The sequence below is a fragment of the Elephas maximus genome, chromosome 9 (assembly GCF_024166365.1).
Source record: "Elephas maximus indicus isolate mEleMax1 chromosome 9, mEleMax1 primary haplotype, whole genome shotgun sequence".
In the NCBI taxonomy this organism is placed as follows: Eukaryota; Metazoa; Chordata; class Mammalia; order Proboscidea; family Elephantidae; genus Elephas; species Elephas maximus.
In genome coordinates this window covers 51,057,603-51,082,818 of record NC_064827.1, presented here as the reverse complement: position 1 = coordinate 51,082,818, position 25,216 = coordinate 51,057,603, and the positions used below count along the sequence as shown (strand labels likewise).

At 41.7% G+C, this 25,216-nt stretch overlaps 1 protein-coding gene across 1 annotated transcript in view; it reads right to left on the bottom strand.

Annotated features, from left to right (window-relative positions):
- Nucleotides 1-601: 601 nt before the first annotated feature.
- Nucleotides 602-25,216, bottom strand: part of PLPPR1 (phospholipid phosphatase related 1) — a 159,002-nt gene continuing 134,387 nt past the window's right edge. The window contains exons 5-8 of the mRNA XM_049895892.1: nucleotides 22,512-22,762; nucleotides 18,567-18,743; nucleotides 14,797-14,928; nucleotides 602-689 (exon numbers count right to left, since the gene is read on the bottom strand). Of these exons, the coding sequence (XP_049751849.1) occupies nucleotides 657-689; nucleotides 14,797-14,928; nucleotides 18,567-18,743; nucleotides 22,512-22,762 (593 nt within the window). The 3' untranslated portion in view covers nucleotides 602-656. The remainder of the gene's footprint in view (nucleotides 690-14,796; nucleotides 14,929-18,566; nucleotides 18,744-22,511; nucleotides 22,763-25,216) is intronic.

Here is a 25,216-nt window from a genome sequence, read left to right as displayed (position 1 = left end):
CTTCTCTCATCTAACCCCAATGCCCCCAAAATTTTGGATTCTCTGTCAATAGTATTAATAAGTAACTTCACGAATTTATTACTGTTAATGTAGAATGCAACGTGTTAAGAGATCAGAACACAGAGTTCTTTTTGAAGTTAATGTTTCTTTTTTTACACAGTTGATTTTCAGATTTATGGTTAAGCAACCTTGTCCTCCCTGCAACTCCAAAGTTTAACTTTCATTAAGATTCAAAATTTTTGGAGGAGGCAGCAACTGTGTTAACAAAAGGTTAAAGTGAAATTGTTATATTAATTTTACTTATGTTTATAAAACTGAAAAAGAAGGTTTGTATACAAATATCACAAAACAGCATCAACCATTGAATAAATGTGGTTCATCAATGCATACTTAAACAAGAAAATTTTGTTGTTTTTAAAATTCTGGCATAAATATATTAAAGCTGGAAAAAAAAAAAAACCCAAAAACCAAACAACAACAACAACAGAAAATCAGGGCAAGCTACATCATTTCCTCATACAAAAAATGTACAAAACATTAGCCTCTAACTAGATAAACATAATACTTGTCTTCACAGTTTGACATTGAGTAACTGTGTGTCTTGAAGTATCGAACTGCAGGGTGATTAAAAAACAGCTTGTGATACATCAGCCTTCTCAGGTAACTTCAGTCATGGAGGCAGAGTGATTCTGCAGAGTAAACACAAGCAGATAAAATCTTAGAATTGGGTTGATTGACCCATGTACACACTCTTCTCTGAATAAACCCGTTGCTGTCTAGTTGATGCCAACTCATGGTGACCCCATGTGTTACAGAGCAGAGCTGAGCTCCATAGGATTTTCTCGGTTGTAATCTTTAAAAAAATTTTTTTTTTTTTTAATCTTTATGGAAGCAGGCCTTTCTTCCATGGTACCTCTGGGTGGGTTCGAACCATTACTCTTTTGCTTAATAGACAAGGGTAAACCATTTGTACCACGTGAGAACCTCTTCCCTAAATATCCTCTTGCTTTCTTGTCTCCTGACATGTGCCCAGGATGTTGCCTCTCCCTGATACGCTCTTTCAAGGCCCCTCAAAATCTATTACTTCCTCCATTATATCTTCAACCAAAATAGGACTGTTTCTTCTCCTACACTTATTCTCTGTATCATTCTGCCTTAAGTTACACTTACTCAACTATTTTGTAATACAAGCATTTACGGAACTCAAAGCTGTATCTGACACATTTCTTCTTATATGTACAATTTTTAATATTGAACAGTTTTAACTTTTTAAAAAATTCCATATGATTTATTCTTTGAGTCATGAGTTATATCGAAGTGAGTTTTAATATTTTCAAACATACAGCGTTATTTGCTTTAGTCATTTAAAATTTTTTTCTATGGTCTACATGATACACGTCCTTTAAAATTTATTGAGACTTGCTTTATGGTCCTGTACGTGGTCTAGTTTTATAATGTTTCATGTGTTTTCGGGGGGCTTATCTATAATGCACATTAGATCAGCCCTGTTAATCATGCATATCCTTAATATATTTTGTTTGCTTGTCTATTAATTTCTGAAAGAAATGTGTCAAAATTTCCTACGACTACAAATTTATTTTTTCTTTGTAATTCTGCCAACTTTCGTTTATATAATTTGACACTAAATTATTAGGGGTACAAGTTTAGAATTGTTTTATCTTCTGGTGAATTTTATTTTTAAAAACAATTTTATTATGCTGGGAACAATGTTTAGATGAAAGATAGACCTTCTTCTTGTTGATGAAAGAACTTCTCACTGTACCCTCTGTGCCATGTAACTTCTCTGTCATACTTTCCCCCTCTTTGACCCTCTATTTGTATTCTGAATAATTCCTTCAGCGTTATTTTCTAATTAATTAATTCTCTTTTAAGCTAGGTCTAGTCAGAATTTTATCCGCTATTAGTGTCCAATTATATATTTTTCATTTCTAGAGGGTATTTTGAATCTTCTTATTCAACCTTTTACATAAATCTCTTATTCTTTGTGTTTTAATTCCCCTTATTTCGCTTATTCTTTTTTATATGCTGCATCTGATCATTATAGTAATTTATATTCTTTTGGGTCTAATTCTGCTATTTGCATATTCTGTTTACTGTCACTCATGGTGGCTTCTATCCTCATATGCTGTGTAATTTTGTCCCATGACACAGTTTTGATGTTAAACTCTGGGAATTCTGATAGGTATGGATTGACAATGTACTACTCTGGAGAAAAATTTACATTTGTTTCAGCCCTAATAGGACTCTACTAATCTAGGGCCTCTTTAGAAACACTAACAAGGAAATTAAACTACAAAAGCTACGTAAATTCAAACTCTACAACCATATGAGGGCAGGCTAGGCAGTTATGATTTCTCAGAGGAATTTTCTACCTGGAGCTCAGCCAAGACTGACAAGTTTCCCTTTGGAGCCCTTAGAAGCAGCTGCTTTTTGTTTTTTTCTAGTAGTCTTCACTGAAAACCTCTGGGGCCAGGGGATTTATGCAGGAATCTCAGCTACAAACAACTGCCCCTCCCACACTTTTGTTTTTCATATTTGTGGAAACTGAGGCATTAACTTGTATTTGAAGAATTTCTTGTCATCATGTGAAAAACAACTTTCCCATATATGCTTTCTTCTTTTTTCTTCACAAAATTTTATTTGGGTCAATACTTACGTCATTTACGACATTGCCATTTAAGAGCAAGTGGTAAAAATAATTTAACATCCTAATACAACTAAATGGTGACCTTGGGCAGATTTAACTTTCAAGTTATTTCTATTTATAAAATGAAGTCTATATGGTTTGTTTTTTTTTTATGGTATCACTAGTTCTTAACCAAGGCAGCCATCAGAATCCTCTGGAAGTATTTTTTAAAATATCTTTTTTCACCCCAGATCTACTAAATCAGAATCTCCTAGAGTGAGGTTACAGTCATCTGTAGATTCAGCTCAGCTTGGATTTCCCTTTCTTTGTGTTAAAGAAAACAAATGTTTTCTTCCCATCCCACCCCATCCCACCCTCACCCTCCTCACTCCATTCCCACCTTTGGAAGACACAGGGAAACTCTATACCACATCCACAGTGAGTTAGTCCAATTGCTTCATCTCTAATTTCTTTGTTAATATAAACAGGCTGTGTCTGACAAGAACACAATCTAATTGTTCAATACTAAGCTTGATTGCTCAGAGGAATGCAGACATCAGGATGTAGAACTGAATAGCTAGAAGGTGATTACTTTGGGATCACAATAAGTCCATTGGTCAATTTTTGTTTTGTTTGAATTTCTATAATTATTTACTTTTCAGTTTCTCTTTGGTACCTAGAAAATATTTTGTCAAATACCACTGTGATCTAACCAGCTATACTGAGGGGAAACAGAGGTGGGAAATACTCATATTCGACTTGATGTTTTAGAGCGGGAGGAAGAGCACTGTAGTTCTGGGGGTTCCATATGGCAAAGGGGAAAGAATGCCTCAGAAGGAAGGAAAGGAGGAAGACTGGGCACACTCCTTATCCAGTTAGTCTTCTCCTGGAGGTATTTCCAAAAGTGGGAAGGATTTTACGTGTGTATGTGTGCTATGAAGCAAGGCTTGAATCTTCTTTGATACCCCAGAAGGTCCCCTTCCAGGGAAGACAGTTCTACCCCATAAATTAAAAAGGGGCAGTGTCTCAGGCTGGGTTCTCCAGAGGAGCAAAACCAGTGAAGCGTGTATATATATATATCCACATACACATAAGCATATGTATGTTGTGGTTAGGTGCCATCGAGTTGGTTCCAACTCGTAGAGACCCTGTGTACAACAGAATGAAACACTGGCCAATCCTGTGCCATCCTCACAATCATTGTTATGCTTGAAACCACTGTTGCAACGTCCTAATATAACTAAATGTCAGTCCATCTTGTTGAGGGTCTTCCTTTTTTTCACTGACCTTCTACCAAGCATGATGTCCTTCTCCAGGGACTGATCCCTCCTGATAACACATCCAAAGCACGTGAGACGAAGTCTCTACCATCCTTACTTCTAAGGAGCATTCTGGCTGTACTTCTTCCAAGGCAGATTAGTTCGTTCTTTTCGCAGTTTATGGTATATTCGATTCTTTGCCCACACCATAATTCAAAGGCATCAATTCTTCTCTGGTCTTCCTTATACATTGTCCGGTTTTCGCATGCATATGAGGCGACTGAAAAAACCATGGCTTGGGTTAGGCGCACCTTAGTCCTCAAGGTGACATCTTTGCTTTTCAACACTTTAAAGAGGTCTTTTGCAGCAGATTTGCCCAATGCAGTGCATCAGTTGAGTTCTTGACTGCTGCTTCCATAGGTGTTGATTATATTATGGATCCAAGTAAAATGAAATCCTTGACAACTTCAAGCTTTTCTCTATCATGATGTTGCTTATTGGCCCAGTTGTAAGGATTTTCGTTTTCTTTACCTTGAACTGTAATCCATACTGAAGGCTGTAGTCTTTGATCTTCACCAGTAAATGCTTCAAGTCTTCTTCATTTTCAGCAAGCAAGGTTGTGTCATCTGCGTAATGCAGGTTGTCAGTGATTCTTCCTCCAATCCTGATGCCCTGTTCTTCTTCATATAGTCCAGGTTCCCAGATTATTTGCTCAGCATACAGACTCAATAAGTATGGTGAAAAACAGATACAACCCTGACGTACACCTTTCCTGACTTAAAACCACACAGTATTCCTTCGTTCTGTTTCAGTGACTGCCTCTTGATCTATACACAGTTTCCTCTCTCTCTCTATATATATATATTTCAAGGAAACGGCTCACGAGGTTGTGGAGGCTGGCAAGTCCCAAATCCATGGGTCAGGCATCACGCTGGAGGCTTCTCCTGACTCAAGTGGTTGCAGGGGCTGATGAACCCAAAATTGGGAGGTTAGATGACAGGCTAGTGGCTCATGTCCCAAGAACCACAGCCCAGATGATAATGAGTCAGATGCAGGATTGACAGCCCAGTAATTTGGTCCCTCAGGATGTAATTATATTTTTAGAAGGTCATTTCATCATGCGACACAGTGGCTGCAACAATGGGCTCAAGCACAGAGATTGTGAGGATTGTGCAGAACTGGCCCCCGTTTTGTTCTCTTGTACATAGGGTTGCTATGAGTCAGAACTGACTCAACAGGACTTAACAACAACAACATTCCATCGTTCTATCAAGCCAGCTGCTTCAGAAGGATAGGGAACATGATAAGGTAAGCAAATTCCGTGAGCATGGGCCCACTGCCACACTTCATTTTCTGTGAAGTGAGTTCCTGGATCTGAGGCTCTGCTGTGTGGGATACCAAGATCGTAGATAAAGCAATCTGTAAGTTCATGGCTGGTAATTTTGGTAGAAGCATTGCATGCAGGGAAAGCAAATCCATATTCAGAGAAAGTGTCTATTCCAGTAAAGTGTCTATTCCACTGCCTTATCCATGATGGAAGTAGTCCAGTGTAATCGACCTGCCACCAAGTTGCTGGCTGCTCACCCTGAGGAATGATGCCATATCAGGGACTCAGTGCTGGTCTCTGCTGCTAGCAGATTGGGCACTCAGCAGTGGATGTACCCAGGGCAGCCTTGGTGAATGGAAGTCCACGTTGCTGAGCCCATGCATAATGTCCATCCCTGCCACCATAGCACTTTGTTCATGAGTCCACTGGGCAATGGCAGGAGTGGCTGGGAAAATAGAATGACTGGCTTCCACAAAACACATCGTCCTATCCACTTGATTGTTAAAATCCTCCTCCGCCAAGGTCACCCTTTGGTGAACAGTTACATGAGACACAAATATCCTCAACTCTTTGGCCCATTCAGAGAGGTATATCCACATACTTCTTCCCTGCACCTCCTTCTCACCAATTTTTAAATCATGTTCCTTCCTAGTCCCTGACCATCCAGGCAAATCATTGGCCACAGCCCACAAATCAGTATACAGTCTTACAACTGGCCATCTCTTCTTCCAGGCAAAATGAACAACCAGGTGCACTGCTTGGAGTTCTGACCACTGGCAGGATTTCCCTTCACCACTGTCCTTCAGGGAGGTTCCCAGAAAGGGGCTGCAGTGCCGCTGCTGTTCACAGGTGCGATGCCTGTGTATTGCGCAGAACCCTCTGTACATGAGGTACGAGTGTTCTCTTCCTCAGTCAAATGATCATAAGGAACTCCCCATGAGGCCATAAAAGGAGCCCTGGTAGTACAGTGGTTAAAGCACTCAGCTGCTAACCGAAAGGTTGGCTGTTTGAACCCACCAGCCACTCTGTGAGAGAAAGATGTGGCAGTCTGCTTCCATAAAGATTTATAGTTTTGGAAACATTATGGGGCAGCTCTACTCTGTCCTATAGGGTCACTATGAGTCAGAATTGGCTGGATGGCAATGGAGTTTTATGAGGAAATAGGTGCAGACTGGGAGAGGGAAGGTAATGTGACAGGAGTGGAGACCATGGACATTTGGGCCACTTGTAAACTACTGGTGCCTTCAGGTCCTGCTCAAGCCTAATATTGTATATGTCACTTCCATTTAATGATGGAGTGCTACTGTGCATGTCCAACTTTATGACTCTGTGGGTCAGACAACACCCAGTTCATGATGGGCAGCTCAGGCCACATGGTGATTTGGTACCCCTTGGTTAAGTGTTCAGTCTCTACTAAGGCCCAGTAATAAGCCAAAAGCTGTTTCTCAAAAGGAGAAAAGTTATCTGCAGAGGATGACAGGGCTTTGCTCCAAAATTCTAAGGGTCTACACTGTGATTCGCCAACAGGGGCCTGCCAAAGACTCCAAACAGCATCTTTATCTGCCACTGACACTTCAAGAATCATTGGATCAGCTGGATCATAAGGCCCAAGAGGCACAGTGGCTTACACAGCAGCTTGAACCTGTTGCAGAGCCTTCTCTTGTTCTGGGCCTCACTCAAAACTAGCAGCTTTTCAAGTCACTTTATAAATAAGCCAGAGTAGCATCCCCAAATGAGGGATATGTTGCCTTCAAAATCCAAAGGGGCCCACCAGGTGTTGTGCCTTCTTTTTACTTGTAGGAGGGGCAGGTGCAACAACTTTTCCTTCACTTTAGAAGGACTATCTTGACTTACCCCATATCACTGGACCTCTAGAAATTTCATTGAGGTGGAAGGTGCCTAACGTTTTGTTATGTCAATTACCTACCCTCTAGCATGCAAATGTCTTAATAGGAAATCTGGAGTTATTGACACTTCTTCTTTACTAGGTCCAATCAGCATAATGTAATCAATGTAATGGACCAGTGTGACATCTTGTGGAAGGGGGGAAAAAAACAAACATGTTGCCATCGAGTCAATTCTGACTCATAGTGAACCTACAGGACAGAGTAGAACTGCCCCATAGGTTTCCAAGGAACATCTGGTGGATTTGAACTGCCAACCTTTTGGTTAGCAGCCATAACTCTTATTAACCACTATGTCACCAGGGTTTCCAAAGGTGATCAAAGTCCCTGCAAACTAAATTATGACATAGGGCTGGAGGCACTCTGAGGTAGGACAGTGAAGATGTATTGCTGGCCTTGCCAGCTGAAAACAAACTGCTTCCGGTGATCCTCTGAAACCAGAATAGAGAAAAAAGCATTGGCCAGATCAATAGCTGCATATCAGGTACAAGGAGATGTATTAATTTCCTCAAGCAATGAAACCACATCTGGAACAGCAGCTGCAATTGGAGTCACCACCTGGTTAAGTTTAGGATAATACACTGTCATTCTCCAAGATCCATCTGTTTTTTGCACAGGCCAAATAGGTGAGTTGAATGGGGATGAATGAGGATCACCACCCTTGCATCCTTCAAGCCCTTGATGGTGGCGGTAATCTCTGCAATCCCTCCAGGACTGTGGTATTGGTTTTGGTTTACTATTTTCCTAGGTAGGGGCAGTTCTACTGGCTTTCACTTGGCCTTTCCTATCCTAATAGCCTTTACTCCACATGTCAGGGATCCATTGTGGGGATTATGCCAGTTGATGAGTATATCTATTCCAATTATGCATTCTGGAGCTGGCGAAGTCACTACAAGATGGGTTCGACGACTGACTGGACCCACTGTGAGATGGACCTGAGCTAAGAATCCATTAATAACCTGATCTCCAGATACCCCATCTCTCACCTGTGGGCCACAATAATGTTTTATGTCTCCTAGAATTAGTGCCAGTTCAGAGCCAGTGTCTAGTAATCCCTGGACAGTCTGATTATCTCCTTTTCTCCAATGAACAGCCACTCTTGTAATAGGCCATAGATTCCTTTGGGGAAGGCTGGGAGAAAGACTAGCAATACAAATTTTTGGATGTGTAGTGTGGTCTTTCCTCAAGGGAACCTGACCTCCGCTTCATCCAAGGGGTTGTGGGTCTGTAAAATGGCTGAAGGGGAATTGGTTGAAGGGCTGTGACTTTCTTCTGTTAGACAACTGTTCTCGTGACCTAGAATTCTTTCACTTGTACAGGTCAAGTAAATATTTTGTAGATTTTGCATCTATTCCACTCCTAGGGATATCATGACTAAGTAGCCAATGCCATAAGTCCATACAAGTCAGACATTTTTATTGATGCTTTGACTCTGCTGTCCATTATGGTAACCACACCCACATTGCTTTTTGCAATTATTGCTACTACTTGGCCCCTACCACCTCAGGGTCCAATTAGTCCCTTTGTAGTTAGGTGTTCCCACTGTCAAATGTGACATAAAATAGCTATCACAGTAGTCAGGGATGCTGTGGCTCCCTTCACAAATTTGTTCCTCACTGTTGTGGTAAAAGGTATGTCTTCTGGGCACTCCATGGGTGGGTCTGTGGGTCCAACCTGATAAATACACTCTAACACGCTAATTTCCCTAAGCCTTTGGATATTTTCTTCTACAGTACACCAAGGCAAGTCTGGGGTTTCAACTTGATTTAGTGTAGGCCACCGCTTAATCTGGAGCCCTGGTGGCACAGTGGTTAAGAGCTTGGCTGCTAATCAAAAGGTCGGGAGTTCAAACCCACCAGCCGCTCCTTGGAAACCCTATGAGGCAGTTCTACTCTGTGTTACCGGGTCACTATGAGTTGGAATTGACTAGATGGCATCTGGTTCAGGATACGGCTTAATCCATGCTTCAGTGAACCAGCCAAATAAACTATTAGAGCCTTTTCTAACCTTTCGAGCTGAAACACTGAATGAAGAATCTGTGCTTAGTGGGCTCATACCAATAAACTTAGACGGATACAACTTTAAGTTTGTTGTACAATCATCCTACACCTTCAATAGCCATTCCCACACATATTTCCCAGATTTCTGTTTGTGTATTTTAGAGAAATCAAGCAGGTCTTTTGAAGTGAAGCATACCTCTTATGGGTCACAATTTGTACTTCACCTTTTGGGGCTCACTGGGACTTAAGTCTACTTGCAGGCCTAGAAGCAAAAATGGGTGGTGGGGGTGGTTCCTGAGGACATTCATTAATGTCTTGCAAGGCATCTGCCTCAGGCAATGCCCCATGTAATATCTAACATAAAGACTCCTCAAGCACAATTGTGTTAATTTTATCAGATGTGGGTGGAAGGAATAATGGTTTTACTGTGGAGGGTGGCTTAGCAGACAAAGATGGCATAATCTCTTCAGATGGGAGTAAGAGGGCTAGTTCTGTTCTCAGCAGTGATTCAACAGAATTTAGGGACTCAATGCCCCCAGGTTCCTGATCATTTGCCCACATACCCCCATCCCGAGTTCCAGGATCCCATTTCTTCCCAACCATGCCCTCACTCAAACTTTAAATTTGAAGTTGGAATTCAGTCAGTGTTGTAATTTAGCCGCTCTTATGATAAGACTCTGGGTTTGGCTTTTGGCAATATCAGCTCTGTTGCTACCAGAAATAAGGCTTTCTTTCTGGGCACAAGTGGCAACTCTAAGGTCTCGTACGCAGCACTTGAGTAGTGACTCTGGAGCCCTGAGCTCATCTTTCTTTCATCACTTTGTCTAAGCAAAAGCAGAACCAACCAACCAGCCTCCCTACACTTCTCAGTTTGACAGAAATGCTGCAAAGTGTCAAATACACAATCATCCAGAGCTGTGTTTCTGACAAATATTTGATCCAATGGTGGTGATATTTTACGTATTTCTACTGCTACCTCATGCCATGGTTTAGCAGTGCCTCTTCCTTACTGGAAACAGAGTTATCAGTGTATTTAGGTCTAGCCAGACTTGAGATCCAATTCAGAAAACTCATCCTTAAGATTTTGTTTCTCTAGAAGCTCTCTGGGTACCAAATGTCTTAGGCTGGGTTCTTTAGAGGAGCAAAATTAGTGAAGAGTGTATACACACACACACACACACACATATACATATGAACATATATAGAGAGATTTATTTCAAGGAAATGGCTCACACTGTTGTGGAGTCTGGTAAGTCCCAAATCCCTGGGTCAGGCATCAGGCTGGAGGCTTCTCCTGACTCATGTTGTTGCAGGGGCTGATGAACCCAAAACTGGCAGGTCAGATGGCAGGCTGCTGGCTCACATCCCGAGAACCAGAGGTCAGAGGATTACAAGTTGAACTCAAGATTGAGAGACAGCGAGCTTTGCCAGAACATCCACATATATTGCATGAGGGCCACGTCCCCAGGGAAACTGATTGGCTACTCACATCAGCTCACAAAGTGGAGGATGATTACATTATATGGCATTACGGAAGAGCAATCAGTCCAATGTCTGCCAAATCACTGAGAATCATAGCCTAGCCAAATTGACAGATCACATTAACCATCACAGGCCACTTCTAATAGAAACCACCATTGTTGGAACTGCACAGGGTGCCTCTGCCCACAGGGGGAAGTGGGGGGGGGTACTCAGGGCAGATTTATTTAGGGAGAGCTGTAATTCAGTTTAAACACACCAGCCTTTATGCAGGCTGTAACATGTTTGCATATCCAATGCTGAGAGATATAGATTTCAAAAAGGAATCTTCCTTGAATAAAATCTCAGGCAATGTAGTATGATGGAAAAAGTAGAGCCTTTAGAATTAGATAGGACTGTGTTTTAATTTTGCTGTGTGATCTTGGACAAGTTATTTAACTCTTTGTGCCTTACTTTTCTCATCTATAAAACAGGATTAATACCTATTGAAGGGTTATTGTGTGAATTAAATGAGATGGCTTTCAATAAATGCTCTTTTGTTGACCAACAAAACAAGAATATATCCTTCTATACTATCCATGTGGAAAGTATTTCATACTAAAATCAGATGCTTGGTTACTTGAGTCTTCCCCAATTGGTGTGGACAGTATATTTGAGAGGCAGTACTTTCTATCCAGTTTCCTGTAGCTTCATGGGGACTAGCCTGCAGAAGTCCTACTCATTGTTTCTCATAAATCTCTATTTCCATAGATGTTCAGATAGTGACTATTGTCTGACTTTGTTGTTGTTGTTGTTAGGAGCCATCAAGTCAATTTCAACTCATAGTGACCCTATGGGACAGAGCAGAACTGCCCCATAGGGTCTATAAGTCGGAATCGACTTGATGGCAATGGGTTTGGTTTGGGTTTTTTTTGGTTAATCTTTATGGAAGTAGGTCACCAGGTCTTTCTCCTGTGGAGCTGCTGGATGGGTTCGAGCCACCAACATTTTGGTTAGCAGCCAAGTGCTTAACCATTGTGCTACCAAAGCTCCTTATGGTCTGATTTGAGGTTCTTGGCTTTGATTAACATTTCTTTTTAGCTCTTGGTTCTGGCTTGCTGCATTTATCCATCACACAGTGATGTCAGGACATATGGAGAGTGAGTAAGACAGAGTTCATAGAGTCCAAATCCTCATAGATCTCTGAGTCCTTGGGGGAGGCAGCTATGAGAAAGCACTATTGGCTTTAATTATAAGAGGAAGTCATAAAAAAGGCTCTGAGAGCTTTTTGGCCCAACCCTGGTGACATAGATTGAATTATGTCCCCAAAAATATGTGTATCAACTTGGTTAGGCCATGATTCCCAATATTCTGTGGTAGTCCTCCATTTTGTGATTGTAATTTTATGTTAAAAGGATTGGGTGGGATTGTAACACCCTTACCAGGTCACATCCCTGATCCAAGGTAAAGGGAGCTGCCCTGGGGTACGGCCTGCACCACCTTTTATCTCTCAAGAGATAAAAGGAAAGGGAAGCAAGCAGAGAGTGAGGACCTCATACCACCAAGAAAGCAGCATCAGGAGCAGAGTGCATCCTTTGGACACGGGGTCCCTGTGCCTGAGAAGCTCCTTGACCATGGGAAGATTGAGGACAAGGACCTTCCTCCAGAGCCTCCAGCTTCCCCTGGAGCTGACACTGTGAATTTGGACTTGTAATCTACTAGAAAAAAAAAAAAAAAACTGTGAGAAAATAAATTTCTCTGTTAAAGCCAACTACTTGTAGTATTTATGTTATAGCAGCACTAGATGACTAAGATACCTGGTAATCAGGAAAGGCCTCAGGTTGTATCTAAATGAGGTGACACATACAGTCACAAAGATACACTGACAAATTTAAAAGAAGTTTAACTACAGTGCTGCCTGATCTTTTGGTTAGCAGGCAAGGTCTTAACCACTGTGCCATCGGAGCTTGAAAACCCTGTGGAGCAGTTCTACTCTGCACACATGAGGTCCCCATGAGTCAGGACTGACTCGATGGCAGCTAACAACAACTATATATATATTCCTATTATCTTATGTCTACCTGGTGAATAGCAGTTTTTGCAGCCTTGTTTTAGCACTCCATTTTTCAGTTAAGTAAAATTCCCCTAAATATGACCTGGGCCTCTCTTGGGTTTGTCATCTATTAATGACTCTGACTGAGGAAAGGGAAAGAACTCCGGAAAAAGCTTCAGATGGTAATCCTTGAGCAAAACTGGGCAGGGAAATGGTATGGGAATGGAGTGTTCTTAGGTTAGGATATTGGAGACAAAAGTGTATATACTTTATATGGTGTGTACAAGAACACGGAGACAGAATAACATTTGACAAATTCAAATATTTGCTTTGAAAATTCACCTTTGTCTTCAACTGCTTCACCTTATAAATAAAGATAACAACTCTGACTTCACTGGGCACAGGTACATATTTGATAGGGAAGAAAAACTAGTGAGATTCTTACTAAGATACCATTTTACCACAAGGTATCATTACTTGGCTAATTCACCATTCAACCAGCAATAACAGGCTCTATGTAAATAAACCAGAAATAATTTTTTAAGTACTTATTTCTAATTAGACCAAGTTAAAATTTTCAGTCTAATACAGGTTAAGGGAAAACAAACAAACACTCAAAAAGTATATGGCACTGAGTTTAATAGAGAGCCATAAGTATTTTTTCCAAGATGGAATTTTTTTTCCAAAGATGGAATTTTTTTTCCCAAGATGGAATTTTTTTTCCCCTGGTTCATGAATAAAATTAGAAAAACTTCACTAAAGATGAAAGGAAAGAGTATAGGGTGTCTCAGAGAGAAGTCTGATAGTTAAAAATCTTTAAACAGAGAAAAATATTATTTTCTACTGTACTAATATGAAGTATATGATAATTCCAGTGGGAGGTGAATGACTTTACCCTTGCACTATCTAGAAAACTGGTTTAGTAAGAAAACGTCAATACAATCAAGATTTCAAGATAAACAGGCTGTTAACAGAAAAGATACATTTTAGCAAGACCATCTGCCTGAAACAAGTGGCATTCTAACAAAAATCTTGTTGTATTATTAGTCATTCCCCTCTCTTGTCTGATTAAAGAACTCCTACTCATTCCAGGGAGCCTTGGTGGCGCAGTGGTTAAGAGCTCAGCTGCTAACCAAAAGGTCAGCAGTTCGAAGCCACCACCCCCTCCTTGAAAACCCTATGGGGTAGTTCTACTCTGTCCTAGAGGTTCACCATGCATTGGAATTGACTCAAAGGCAATGGGTTTGGTTTCAGGTTTACTTATCCCAGCTCTCCCATTATCTAGCTATGTGGCCTTGGCAAGTGATTTAATATCCCTAGCTTCAATTTTCTTATCTGTGAAATGGGAAGTATAATATCTTGTCCAAGATCAATCAGGTAGTTGTTCAAATAAGATATTTGTAAAGTACAAAGCAACTCTCCTAGGTGCAAAGTGAGTGCCTAATACCATTTTTGAGGCTCTTTTCAGTTGGCAAGTCTTCTTCATAGCTTTACCTGTTTTATCAGACAGAATAAATATTTTTTTTTTATGTTTGCTTTCACAGAGGACCTTGTAGACATTGACTCAGCACATCCCATTACTTACTCACTTATATCCACCTTTCCTGATCATCTGTGGGTCACCTGTGTGTGTCTATTTATTCCCTGTATCTGTGGCATGAAACAAGGCCCTGGTGTACAAGAAGTGATCAGTAAGTATTGCTGCATTGAATTTTTAATTGTAGTCATCAAAACAGACCCAGAAGGACATCTAGATATGAGCCCCTTGTTAATGTGGTTCCAGCTTTCATCTATCACTGGATATTAATAAAACATTTTTCTTTTCAAATATTGCCCTAGCCAATAAATGAAGTTGGCCTTTCACATGACTGGACCAAATTTTTACATCGGAGGTCAAGCTGTCCTGAAGCAACTGGGATTTAAGTTAGATATTACTATGAACTTCCTGAGGATTTGATTACCAACCCCACAATGAACAAAGGACTGACTGAGGAAAGCTGTGATGACACCTTTCTTGAGGGATCATATTTGTATTCATACTGGGTGGGCTCAGTGACGTCTTGCCTTCAGTAAAGGAACAGATTTGTTGACCACCCGAGGCTACAGGTATGAGCCTGTGGGTTTGGTTTGCTAATGACTTTACTATACCTGTGCACTTAAGGTTTCCAGAGGGCTTTCTATCCTTGGGAAAGCCATTAGGGGTACTCCACGGGGATCCTCGGGTTTGGGTTTGGAAGGAGATCCTTGCGTTCCTTTAAAGTTATGGACCACACACATTCCCTGCAGGATGAGGGGAAAAGAGATTGGGGTCAGACTGCAGCCATCACCACCTGGCCATCTCTGAGGATGGCAGGACTTTCCCCCTTGTACATCATCGCCATAGTGATTTTTGCCTTTGGGTGGGTAGGGACCATGAAAAACCTGAGGCATGACACAAGGTGTCTGTGAAGAACATTCTGTGTGTGTGTGTGTAGGGGCATTTGTTTAATCACCAGACAGCCAGTGATAATCAATGCACCCCATTGAGCCTGTTTCCTTACCTGTAAAATGGGAATAATAATACCCACTCCATAGGATTTGTAACAATTAAAAGGCCCATGGATCTAAACTGTCTAATAGAAACAGTTTACTGAGGGCTACCATGTGTCTGGCACTATGCTGAGGGTTTCCCAATACTTCATTTAACCCACCCAACGATCTTACAAGGGAGATACTATAATCACCTTTATCTTAGATAAGGAGGAACAGAGAAGCCAGATAGCTTGCCCAAGATTATACAGAGATTTGAATACTAGAGCCTCTAACTCTCACCACTATGCCACTTTGCCTCTTAACAAGTACCAAGCACATGGCAAGTAATCAGTAAATGCTAGCTACTCAGTAACTCCAACTTAAAATGTTCACCCTCAAATTATGTTACTAGGTAGCTGATTTTTATTTGCTTGAGATTAAATAACTTATCCGTGGCTGTTTTCTTTTATTGTCTCAGTTAAAAAACTTTCCCTATAAATTACTACCTGCTTTATTTCCTACTGAGGCCCCTTCATAACTTTTTACCATCTTCTCTGCTTGCTCTGCCTGGGTAGAGTTTATCTGCTTCTTTCCACATTCTGGCTTCCATTTGCCTCCCATCTTTGTTTCTGTATCCAGTGTGGTGTCTTTGACTCAGCATTTTTCCTGTCATGTTTCCAACCCTGTGGTATATTTAAGTAGAAAATACTCTCTACCTGGCTCGCCTTCACCTCACTCTCCAGCTCTGCTTAAGCCTCCTCCATTCAGGAAATGGGGAAAGTGGAAGGTATAGGAGGTCTGCAGTTGGAGAGACCCAGGTTAGATTCATGGCTAATTGGCTGAGTGGCCATTGGGCATGTTAGTGACTCTTGAGCCTCACTATCTTACCTATAAAATGAGGGTAAGAATGTTGCTAGAGTTCTCGAAGCACATGATTTGATATACATATAAAGCGGAGGGCACGTAGTAATTGTTCAACTAATAATTTCCTTGCTCTTTCCCCCGCTTTCATCTTCGTGGTAAACACAAACAACAAGTAAAACAATAATGAACATATGCAGCAACTATGCTTCTACTCTCGGACATTGCTCTTCTCTTTTTTTATGTCTTCTCTTCAACTTTCTGTCTGGAATCCTCTGGTTCTTCCCATGACATCCGTCCCTCAAGTCTTCCTTCCCCTCCCACTTCCCAGCATCGCGAGTGTGTATGTGTGGTGTGTCCAGGGTAAACCGTCTCATGCCTGAGCAATTCAACAGCAGATCAAGACCTTACAGAAACATCATTTGTGGAAAACACATTTTGAGATCAACTGGGAAATCATGTGAAGGAGGCAGAAACAGAACAGTACATTACTGAGGGAAAACCAAGTTTAATATTAAAACAGAATTTATATCTGGGGCTTCAGCAAACCCAAAGGAATCCAAAGGCATCATCCCACGAAGTTGCCCAGGGCAGTTAGTACTGCTTGTTCTCTTGGCGTCGGATGGCTGGCTTCAGCACTGATGGACAGCAAAACTGTTTGGCTTTTCTTTGGAGCCCAAAGCTTTCATTCACGGGCTATTGATCTCACTCTGAAGCCTCTTCTCCTCTGTTCAAATCACCTGTATTTTTTCGTTCTTTTAACAAGCATTCTTGGGGAGATACCCCCTTATGAGATAGCAACGTTTCAAGATCATCTCAGCACCACCTTTCCTGCAACTTCCCCCAGGGAATTTGCATTTATGCCCTTCATCTTTCATGGTGAGAAGAAAGTGTGGACACATTCAGAATAATTCTGAGTTACAATACAGCTTCCCAATCAGTGTCCTGAATAAATGTGATTATTTTCTGTGGGTATCTTAACAGGTAAAAAGGTTTGGAAATGCTGAGTTAGAGGTTGGGAAATGAGTTTGCTGGAAAAGGAGGAGGTAGGTTATATGACTGTGAAGTCTGCCTATGTGTGATGCCAGTCTTCATGGGTTCTTGGACCAGAAAGGGCAGAATGGGAAGAGGGAGGCTTTTCCAGACAGCAATGGCTTCTGTCTCCTTGGGGAGGATTTCAGAATATCATTAGGGGATTTATTTTATGTATAACACACGAGGCTCCAGGCCTGGTGATTCACTGTAAATGAGGATAAGAATGTTGTCAGGGTTGTTCTAGGAGCCCAGGATAAGCCTATTTTAAATCCTTGAAGACAACATGAACCTGCCTGTATGGTATGCTCGGGCAATGGAATACTATACAGCAATAAAAGGGATGATTACCAACGCATGCTGCAGCATGCATGAGTCTCAGAATAACTATGCTGGGTGAAAAGGGCCAGAAAAAAGGAGTCTATTCTATGTTAATCCATTTATATGAAATTCCAGAAAAGGGAAATTAATATATAGTGACAGAAAGATGGTCAGATGTTGTTTTAGAACAGAGATAGGGGAAAAGTAGAGGGAGGACTGCAAAGGGGCACGAAGAAGCTTTTGATGGCGATGGATATGCTCATTATCTTGATAGTGGTTATGATTTCACAGGTACATTCGTATGTCTACATTTTTCAAACTGTCCACTTTATGTGCCATTTATTATATGCTGACTATACCACAATAAAGCTGTAAAAATCAAAAGAAGACGAAAGAAAACAAAAACAAACCAAGAATGAAAAACAAACTTCTTGTCCTGTAACTAATACAGATGAAGGGATTTCCTAGGTGAACAGGTGACCAGGCCCCCCATGGATCAACGGAGTTAAAACATCATCAGAATTGTAAAGGTATGGAGAGAACTGTATCAACCAATACTCTTCTCCAGGAAGATTACTAAATATGGGTGAGAAGCCCCTTGTGGTGGAGATGAGATGTCCAAGAGGCATGTTCAGATAGTAACAGACCTTCTAAGAAGTATGGGTGTGGCTGGTTACAGAGCTTTCATTTTTCTGTGTGGGACAGGCAAGTCTGGGGTCAGAGCTGAATTTCTTGGAATCTTGGAAAAGAGACTGGATGCATCCACCAGGGCTTTTCTTTCTGCTCTTCTTTCAAGCAACACCCAACTTAGGCTCTAAATACGTTTAGAACAAATATTTAAAGAACAATGGTTTTAAGGTATACCAAATTACTAGTCTGCCCAGCCTCAATCCCAAGCCCAGTGTTAAGAAAGTAGAGTGAGCTGTCCTTCCTGGGGCAATCCTCTCCCCGACCTTCAGTGGGAATACAGCCAACCCTGCTTCTGAAAGAAAAGGTGCTTTAGAAATTACTCTAGCAGGGGACGGATGCATAATACTTGGAGAGTAATTGCAATTCACAAGGTTGGGACAAGAGGAACATGGGCTTAGACTCTGAAAAGTCTGGAAACTTGATTTTGTTGACTCACCATGATCACAGGCAGCCTTTCGGAGGGTACTAGGGGGAAAGGGTCAGAAAGAGGGCAGGTGACGTACCAGGAACAGGGCCACAGCAGTGCCCAGAATGAAGCCTGCGATCACATCGGAGCAGTGGTTCCGATACTCAGAAACCCGGTTGAGTCCTGTCAGGAAGGCTGTACAGAGGGTCCCAAGGCACAGCACCGGTTTGGCCAGTCGACTGCTCTTTGTTTTGATTGTGCTTGTGATGTACATCTGGAACGGGAGAGAACCTGGGAGTGATCAGACAGCCTCTTGGACTGGTACATACATATGCATGCCTATACACACACCAGCACACACAAACAGGGACCTATGCCAAAGCAGCCACACTGACTGGCTTTCCTGGAACAACACCACTGAACTACTTAGTAGAAACTTAGGGTAGGAAACTAGTGCAGCAAGAGCAAGGAACAGATGTACATCAATCACAGTGCTTTGTATTCTAGTGGACACGTGAACAGAAGGATAGGGACCTGAAGGATGGCTGCATGATCATGACCAGATTCAGACCACGCAGTTTTTATGTAACAAAGAATCATCAGAGTATTAGGACGCCCATACAAGAATTCTCAATTACCAAATAAACCTATGAGAGTTAATTTTATGGCAAAGATCAGGCAGGTGAGTGACTATATATTTTACTTTTTGTGACCTCCGGAGGCCTAGCTGCTTCTTCTCTCTTAGAATCCATTGCCATCAAGTCAATGCTGACTCATGGAAACCAGGCAATCCATTCCAAAACGGTGACCCATGACCGTATTGACTGAAATAGAACCTTCCAATCAGTGCGCTACGCAAATGAGTTTCAGCTGTACTGGGAAATTGATTCCCACATTCCTTGGGGCAGCTATAATCAGCTCTCTCCAATCTTTTGCTCTAATGTGCTTTAAAATATTCAACTTTTCTGCAGGTCCTACCAGGGAAAAAAGGTTGGGAAGACTTGAACTAAGTACATGATGAGGCAATTTATGACACCTAAGATTTAAGGTGTTATTATTTCATTGTGAAGAGCTGGGTGAGACTTCTACGTTTCGTTGGCTCAGTTATCAAATGTGTCCCTGGCAGCCTAGAATTAGGAAGATGTGCCTGGTAATGGTCACAAAAAAACGAACACTAGAGGGCATGATTGAGCCATCATTTCTTAACACATGAGTTTAGCAGCCCTGGAAGATAACAGGTTGATGCTTATATTATAAATGTTATAGTCAATGACAAATAGTGTGTTTGTATGGTGAGAGCACACGTAAGTACAAATAGATACATGTTACAATACGCAATGGAAATGATTCATTTCATAGAGTGACGCTTCAACACTGGTGTGAAGACAAAAAGTCAGGGTTCTCACTGTTCTATGTAACAGATGCCCTACAAAAGTCTGGTTAGATCAAAGCTACATAAGTTAGAGCATATTATTACACTATCCTGAGGGTGTGTGGGAAATGTTAAAGTCTCTACTATACATTTAACGTTAGTATTTTATACTTCTATATTGTTTTCTAATTATACCCTTCACACACTTTCCAACAAGATTATAAGGAGCATGGGCCTATGGGTAGTTAGCATTCCTCACAGTATTAACGAGTACCCAGGAGATACATGGAAACCCTGGTGATGTAGTGGTGGCAGTTCGAATCTACCAGGCGCTCCTTGAAAACTCTACGGGGCAGTTCTACTTTGTCCTATAGGGTCATTATGAGTAGGAATAGACTTGACGGCAATGGGAGGAGATACTTGAGTAATTTGTAAAAGCATTTAACATGCAAGAGGGGTTCAGAAAATGTTTGTACACTTGGAATCTTATTATCAGGGTTTGTCTGATTTTATGTTCTGCTTGAAGGGCATGATTTGAATTGGATTATATCTGACTCTTTGAAAATGTGTTAGAGAAGCATCTACTGTGAGTGAGCTGACTATACTTACTTCTTTCTTCCCGAAAAGAGTTTATGGCATCATTTGATAAGACAGTAATTTATTATGAGAAAGGAGCCCTGGTGGTGCAGTGGTTAAGGCGCTTGGCCACTAACCAAGAGGACAGTGGTTCAAAACCATCAGCCATTCTGCAGGAGAAAAGATGTGGCAGTCTGCTTCTGCAAAGGTTTACAGCCTTGGAAACCCTATGTTCCTCTCTGTCCTGTAGGGTCGCTATGAGCCGGAATCGACTTGACAGCAGTGGGTTTGGTTTTTGGTTTGGCTGTAGAAATTAATTTTGCATAATGATGGCTTGATTCTGATAAAAATAATAGGAAAAGAGGCTTTATACAATTTAGATTCCAGATAATTCAGGATAAATCAATATCGAAAACTGGAAAATGTGCTGTATGCCTCAGAGGGCTTTCTTTGTTTAAAAAATAAAAAAAAGTAAAATACCTGGCATAAATTTTTTTTTTTGGAAAATCAAAGAATCCTAACCAATTGACTTGCTTTATAAATTGAGGCTCATTAAATTATTTGTGTTCATATGTCTCCTGAACATGGGGGCAGGTGGAATCATTTGTGTCATGTATCCACTGAAAAGCAGATCTAAAAGGAATAACTAGGAAGACTGATACTGGATATTTGGTGGTTGACAAATTGATCCTATAGACGTGATTCTGTAAATGCAATAACCAAACCCAGTGACGACAAGTCGATTCCGACTCATAGCGACCCTATAAGACAGGGTAGAACTGCCCCACAGAGTTTCCAAGGAGTGCCTGGCGGATTCGAACTGCCAACCCTTTGGTTAGCAGCCATAGCACTTAACCACTATGCCACCAGGGTTTCCGTAAATGCAATACAGAGGCCCTATTTGCTCCCATTGCGTTTAAGAGGATATTCAGCCACTAGTTTTAAACTGTACTAAATAGGCCAGACCCATAGTTACTCAACTTTCTCCACTCTGAATATATTCAGAGGCTTCTTCCATCAGAAGCAGTTACTCTCACGGGAAGTGCTGGGAGCAGCCCCTCTGTCGGGGTAGGGTGAGAGTTCTCAAGCTCAGAATCTCCAGGACGAATGGATAGTTTGAGAAGGGTCTTGTCTCTGCCTTCTCTCTCCCTACCTTTCACTGAGAATCCCTAGACTAATCGTATCCTGAATATAAAATAAGTTTGAGTAAGCAAAAGGGGTATTTTTGACCAGCAGTTGCTGCTCTACAATTAAATACACATTTAACAGCGTTATTTAGCAGTGGAGACTTTGACCTGATCCTTACACTTCTATGGTCTGTGCTCTAAGGAAGCATAGGCCAGAGAAAGGCAAAATGAAGTCATTTCTAAAATGGATGCAATTAAAGAGTAGGAAAATAAGAGGGCACCATAGTTTCGTCTTGTATTTTAAGATGAGACACACTATGGAGTTTCTCTGCAAAAAGGGCAAATAAAGCATTATACCTCAGTGAGGCAGCCAAAGTCTGGGTGACTTGGGGAGCAGGGCAAAGTGAGACTTTGGGTGCTGGGGGTCTTCTCGGATCACTCATCTTTGCCAGCAAAGCAATGGAGGAGAGTGTCAGGAAGAGAAAAAGAAAGGTGTGCATTTCTCCAGGGTCTGCATGCTGCCGGGGCAGCATTCATTCAGTTCACACCTGCAAATTTTAGGCAGATGTGAGAAATGTGTGCCATTCCGAAACCCACCAAAACCTTGGCCAAGAGTGTTGTTGTAGGTTCTCAAAGAATTCCAAACATGGTGCCGGGAGCCTGAGCTCCAGCTCTGACTGTATATCCTTAGCTATCCTCTGGGCTCCAGTTTCTGTATCTGTAAAATGAGGGGATTTGATGAGATGATTATCAAAATTCTTTCTAGAACTAATATCCTCTGGCAGGAAAGGATGTTGCAGGGATGTTGGGAGGTGGGCAACAGCATGATATAATATAGGAGACACATGTTGTACATGACTTTAGAGATCACTATCAGTCACAGTGATGAAACAATGGGTGGAAGCAGAGAGACCCACCTTCCAGCAAAAACTCAACTTGGGAGAGACAGCAGGACTCGCACACTCACCGTGGCATATAAGGCAGAGTAAATGCTCAGAGCCGCGTGTTTGGAGGGAAAGGATCTCCGAGCCTTCTCTATCACTTCCAGGTCTCCCGTGCAAATGTTCCCATTGTTTATGAACTGGTGGTGTGCTCGGCAGTCTGTGCTGGTGTAGTTTGGTTTGCACACTGTCAGGAAGTACGGCGTTAGGTGTCCAGTGACCACTTGCCCGGCGTTTACAAAGATGTCAGTAGCAAAAAGTCCAAATGCAAACACCCCTACAAGAAGATTTAACATAATTAGGAATGGGTTCATACACTGCCGATAGGTTTTGTCCTTGAGAGGGAACAGCTTTTAGGAAGCAGAAAGGGCGGCAGGAACTGCTCGCTCAGAATGATTTCCCGTCCTCCCAATTATCTGCAACCAGGACAAGGGAAGAGTCCACAAAGGCCTATCAAAAAGAGATGGAGTAGCACCTATAGTCAAATTGTGCCCTTACCTTATTCTTTCTAGCAAGCGATACCTGCTTCCCAAATCACTATTTCTTCCAAAATGCTATTACTAGCATGTCACTGTTTTGTGTAAGAAAATTAGAAGCATTATGGTCTAATGGAAAGAATCTGAGTTTGAGAGTCATATGGGCCTGAGATGCAATACCCCTCCGATCAGTCACTTGAAGCTTAAGTTTGTTATCTTCTCCAGAACTTGGTTCCCTCAGTTGTAAAATGCAGGGTGTTGGGGGAGAGGGGTGATACTGCAGAGGGAGGTTGGGAAGATGAAATAAGATAATTTGTGCAAAACACACACTATGATGCCTGGCTTTAAGTAGTTACTCGGCGTCGGTTCTCTTCCTTTCCATAGAAAATATGTTATCTCTGGTCCTTTTTAGAAATGCAAATACTTTTAGGAGGAGTTATTAATAACATCAGGGCAATTGAGAGTGAATGACTTATTTTAGGGAGCTGTCCCTAAAAGAAAGGGGAAAAAAAAATTCCAGAAACGCTGATTAAATTTGATATTTTATTTGATGTTGAAAACAGGAAAGGAGAAGAAAAAAAAAGGGTGTTAAAAACAAATGTTGCTGACTGTATTAGTTTCCTATCACTGCTGTAACAAATTATCAAAAACTTAGTGGCTTAAAACAATCCAAGTTCATTCTCTTACAGCTCCAGAGGTCAGAAGTCCAAATAGGTTTCACTGAGCTAAAATAAACATGCTTACAGGGCTGCATTCCTTCTGGAGGCTCTGGGGAGAATCCATTCCTTGCCTTCTTCAGCTTCTAGAGGCTGCTCATATTCCTCCTTTCCAGGTGGCATCACTCTGACCTCTGCTTCCATTGTCACATCTCCTTCTCTGACTCTGACCCTCCTTACTCCCTCTTACAAGAGCCCTGGTGATTACACTGATCCACCTGGATAACCCAGGATAATGTTCCCAACTCAAGATCCTTAATCATATCTGCAAAGTCCTCTTTTCCAGGAAAGGTAACATTCACAGTTTCCAAGGATTAGTATGTGGACATCTTTGGGGACCATCATTCATCTTACTACACGGACTTCGCTATCAGGTTGAGGATTGTGTGGGTGGGCCCTACTTTCTGGATATCACCTGCTCTCTGGTGAGTTCCATAGCATAAGCTTCAACAAGCTTGAACATGGATAAACATAATTCCTTACAGGGAGCTTCACCGTGAATTTACTCACAGTGTGTACAGCGCATCTGTAGATTATCTGTGAACTGTTACCTCTTAAACATATCAAGAGAGGCTGTGCAGAGCCAAGGTAAGTGCAATTCACTTAAAGGGATGAACGAGATTTTATAAATGCATCCCAATTATGGGAGAGGTTAGCAAGTGTGAGAGGGGGCAGAAATACTTGTAAATGTCCAGGGTCTGCGATAGTTTCAACTAAATTTCTACCCAACTTTGACCTCCATATCCAATGTTCTGAATCTGCAAATTGTGCTGATTTCAGCACCCAAAAGCAAAGCCATTAGAGCAGAAGTGAAGACAAGTTTGGCTGAAACCTTCATCCGGTTTTCATTTTGCTCTGTATCGATTGCTATAATTTTCTTCTTTGTGGCTTTGCCAGCATGTGCTTTATCACAATGATAACTGGTTCTTTTAATAGCTGCAGCAGGCTCACACTCACAGGCTCTGACCTCAGAGAGCAGGCATTGATCATCTGAGGCACTCTGCACCCCCAGGTGCTGGGAGAGTCTGAATTGGTTGGAAATTACTTTACATCTTCAAGATTCTCAAAGGCCAGGTCTCTGGCTTTTCCTAGGGGCAATAACTCTGCCCAGACCAACTTTTCCAGGAAACGAGGGTAATTTATGATTTGAAAAAGTAAATGTGACAGCATTTGCCTCTGGCATTTCATTTGTCAGAAGTGCTTCCAATTAGGGTGGGTTTGTCCTCTCTGAGACTGAGGCTTTCTAGGCTCCTTGGATCAGTGTCTGAAATGCCAGCTCCATGTCACAGCGAGTCTATGACTGCCAGCTCTCCACTCCTCTGTCCTGGGATATTGTTGCTAGAAGTTGCTTCCTCCCTCTTCTCTCTGCCTTCTCTGGATTATGTCTGCTTCTTCTGATGGTTTAACAAGCATCTGCTTTCAAAACATTTCATTCTGGTGCATTTGATCTAGCTTCAGAAGGGCACCGCAGGGGCCAGAGGACTGCACCTGCCTGGTGCAGGCCACGCCAGCAAAGGGCCGTGAAACCTGCAGCCGTGA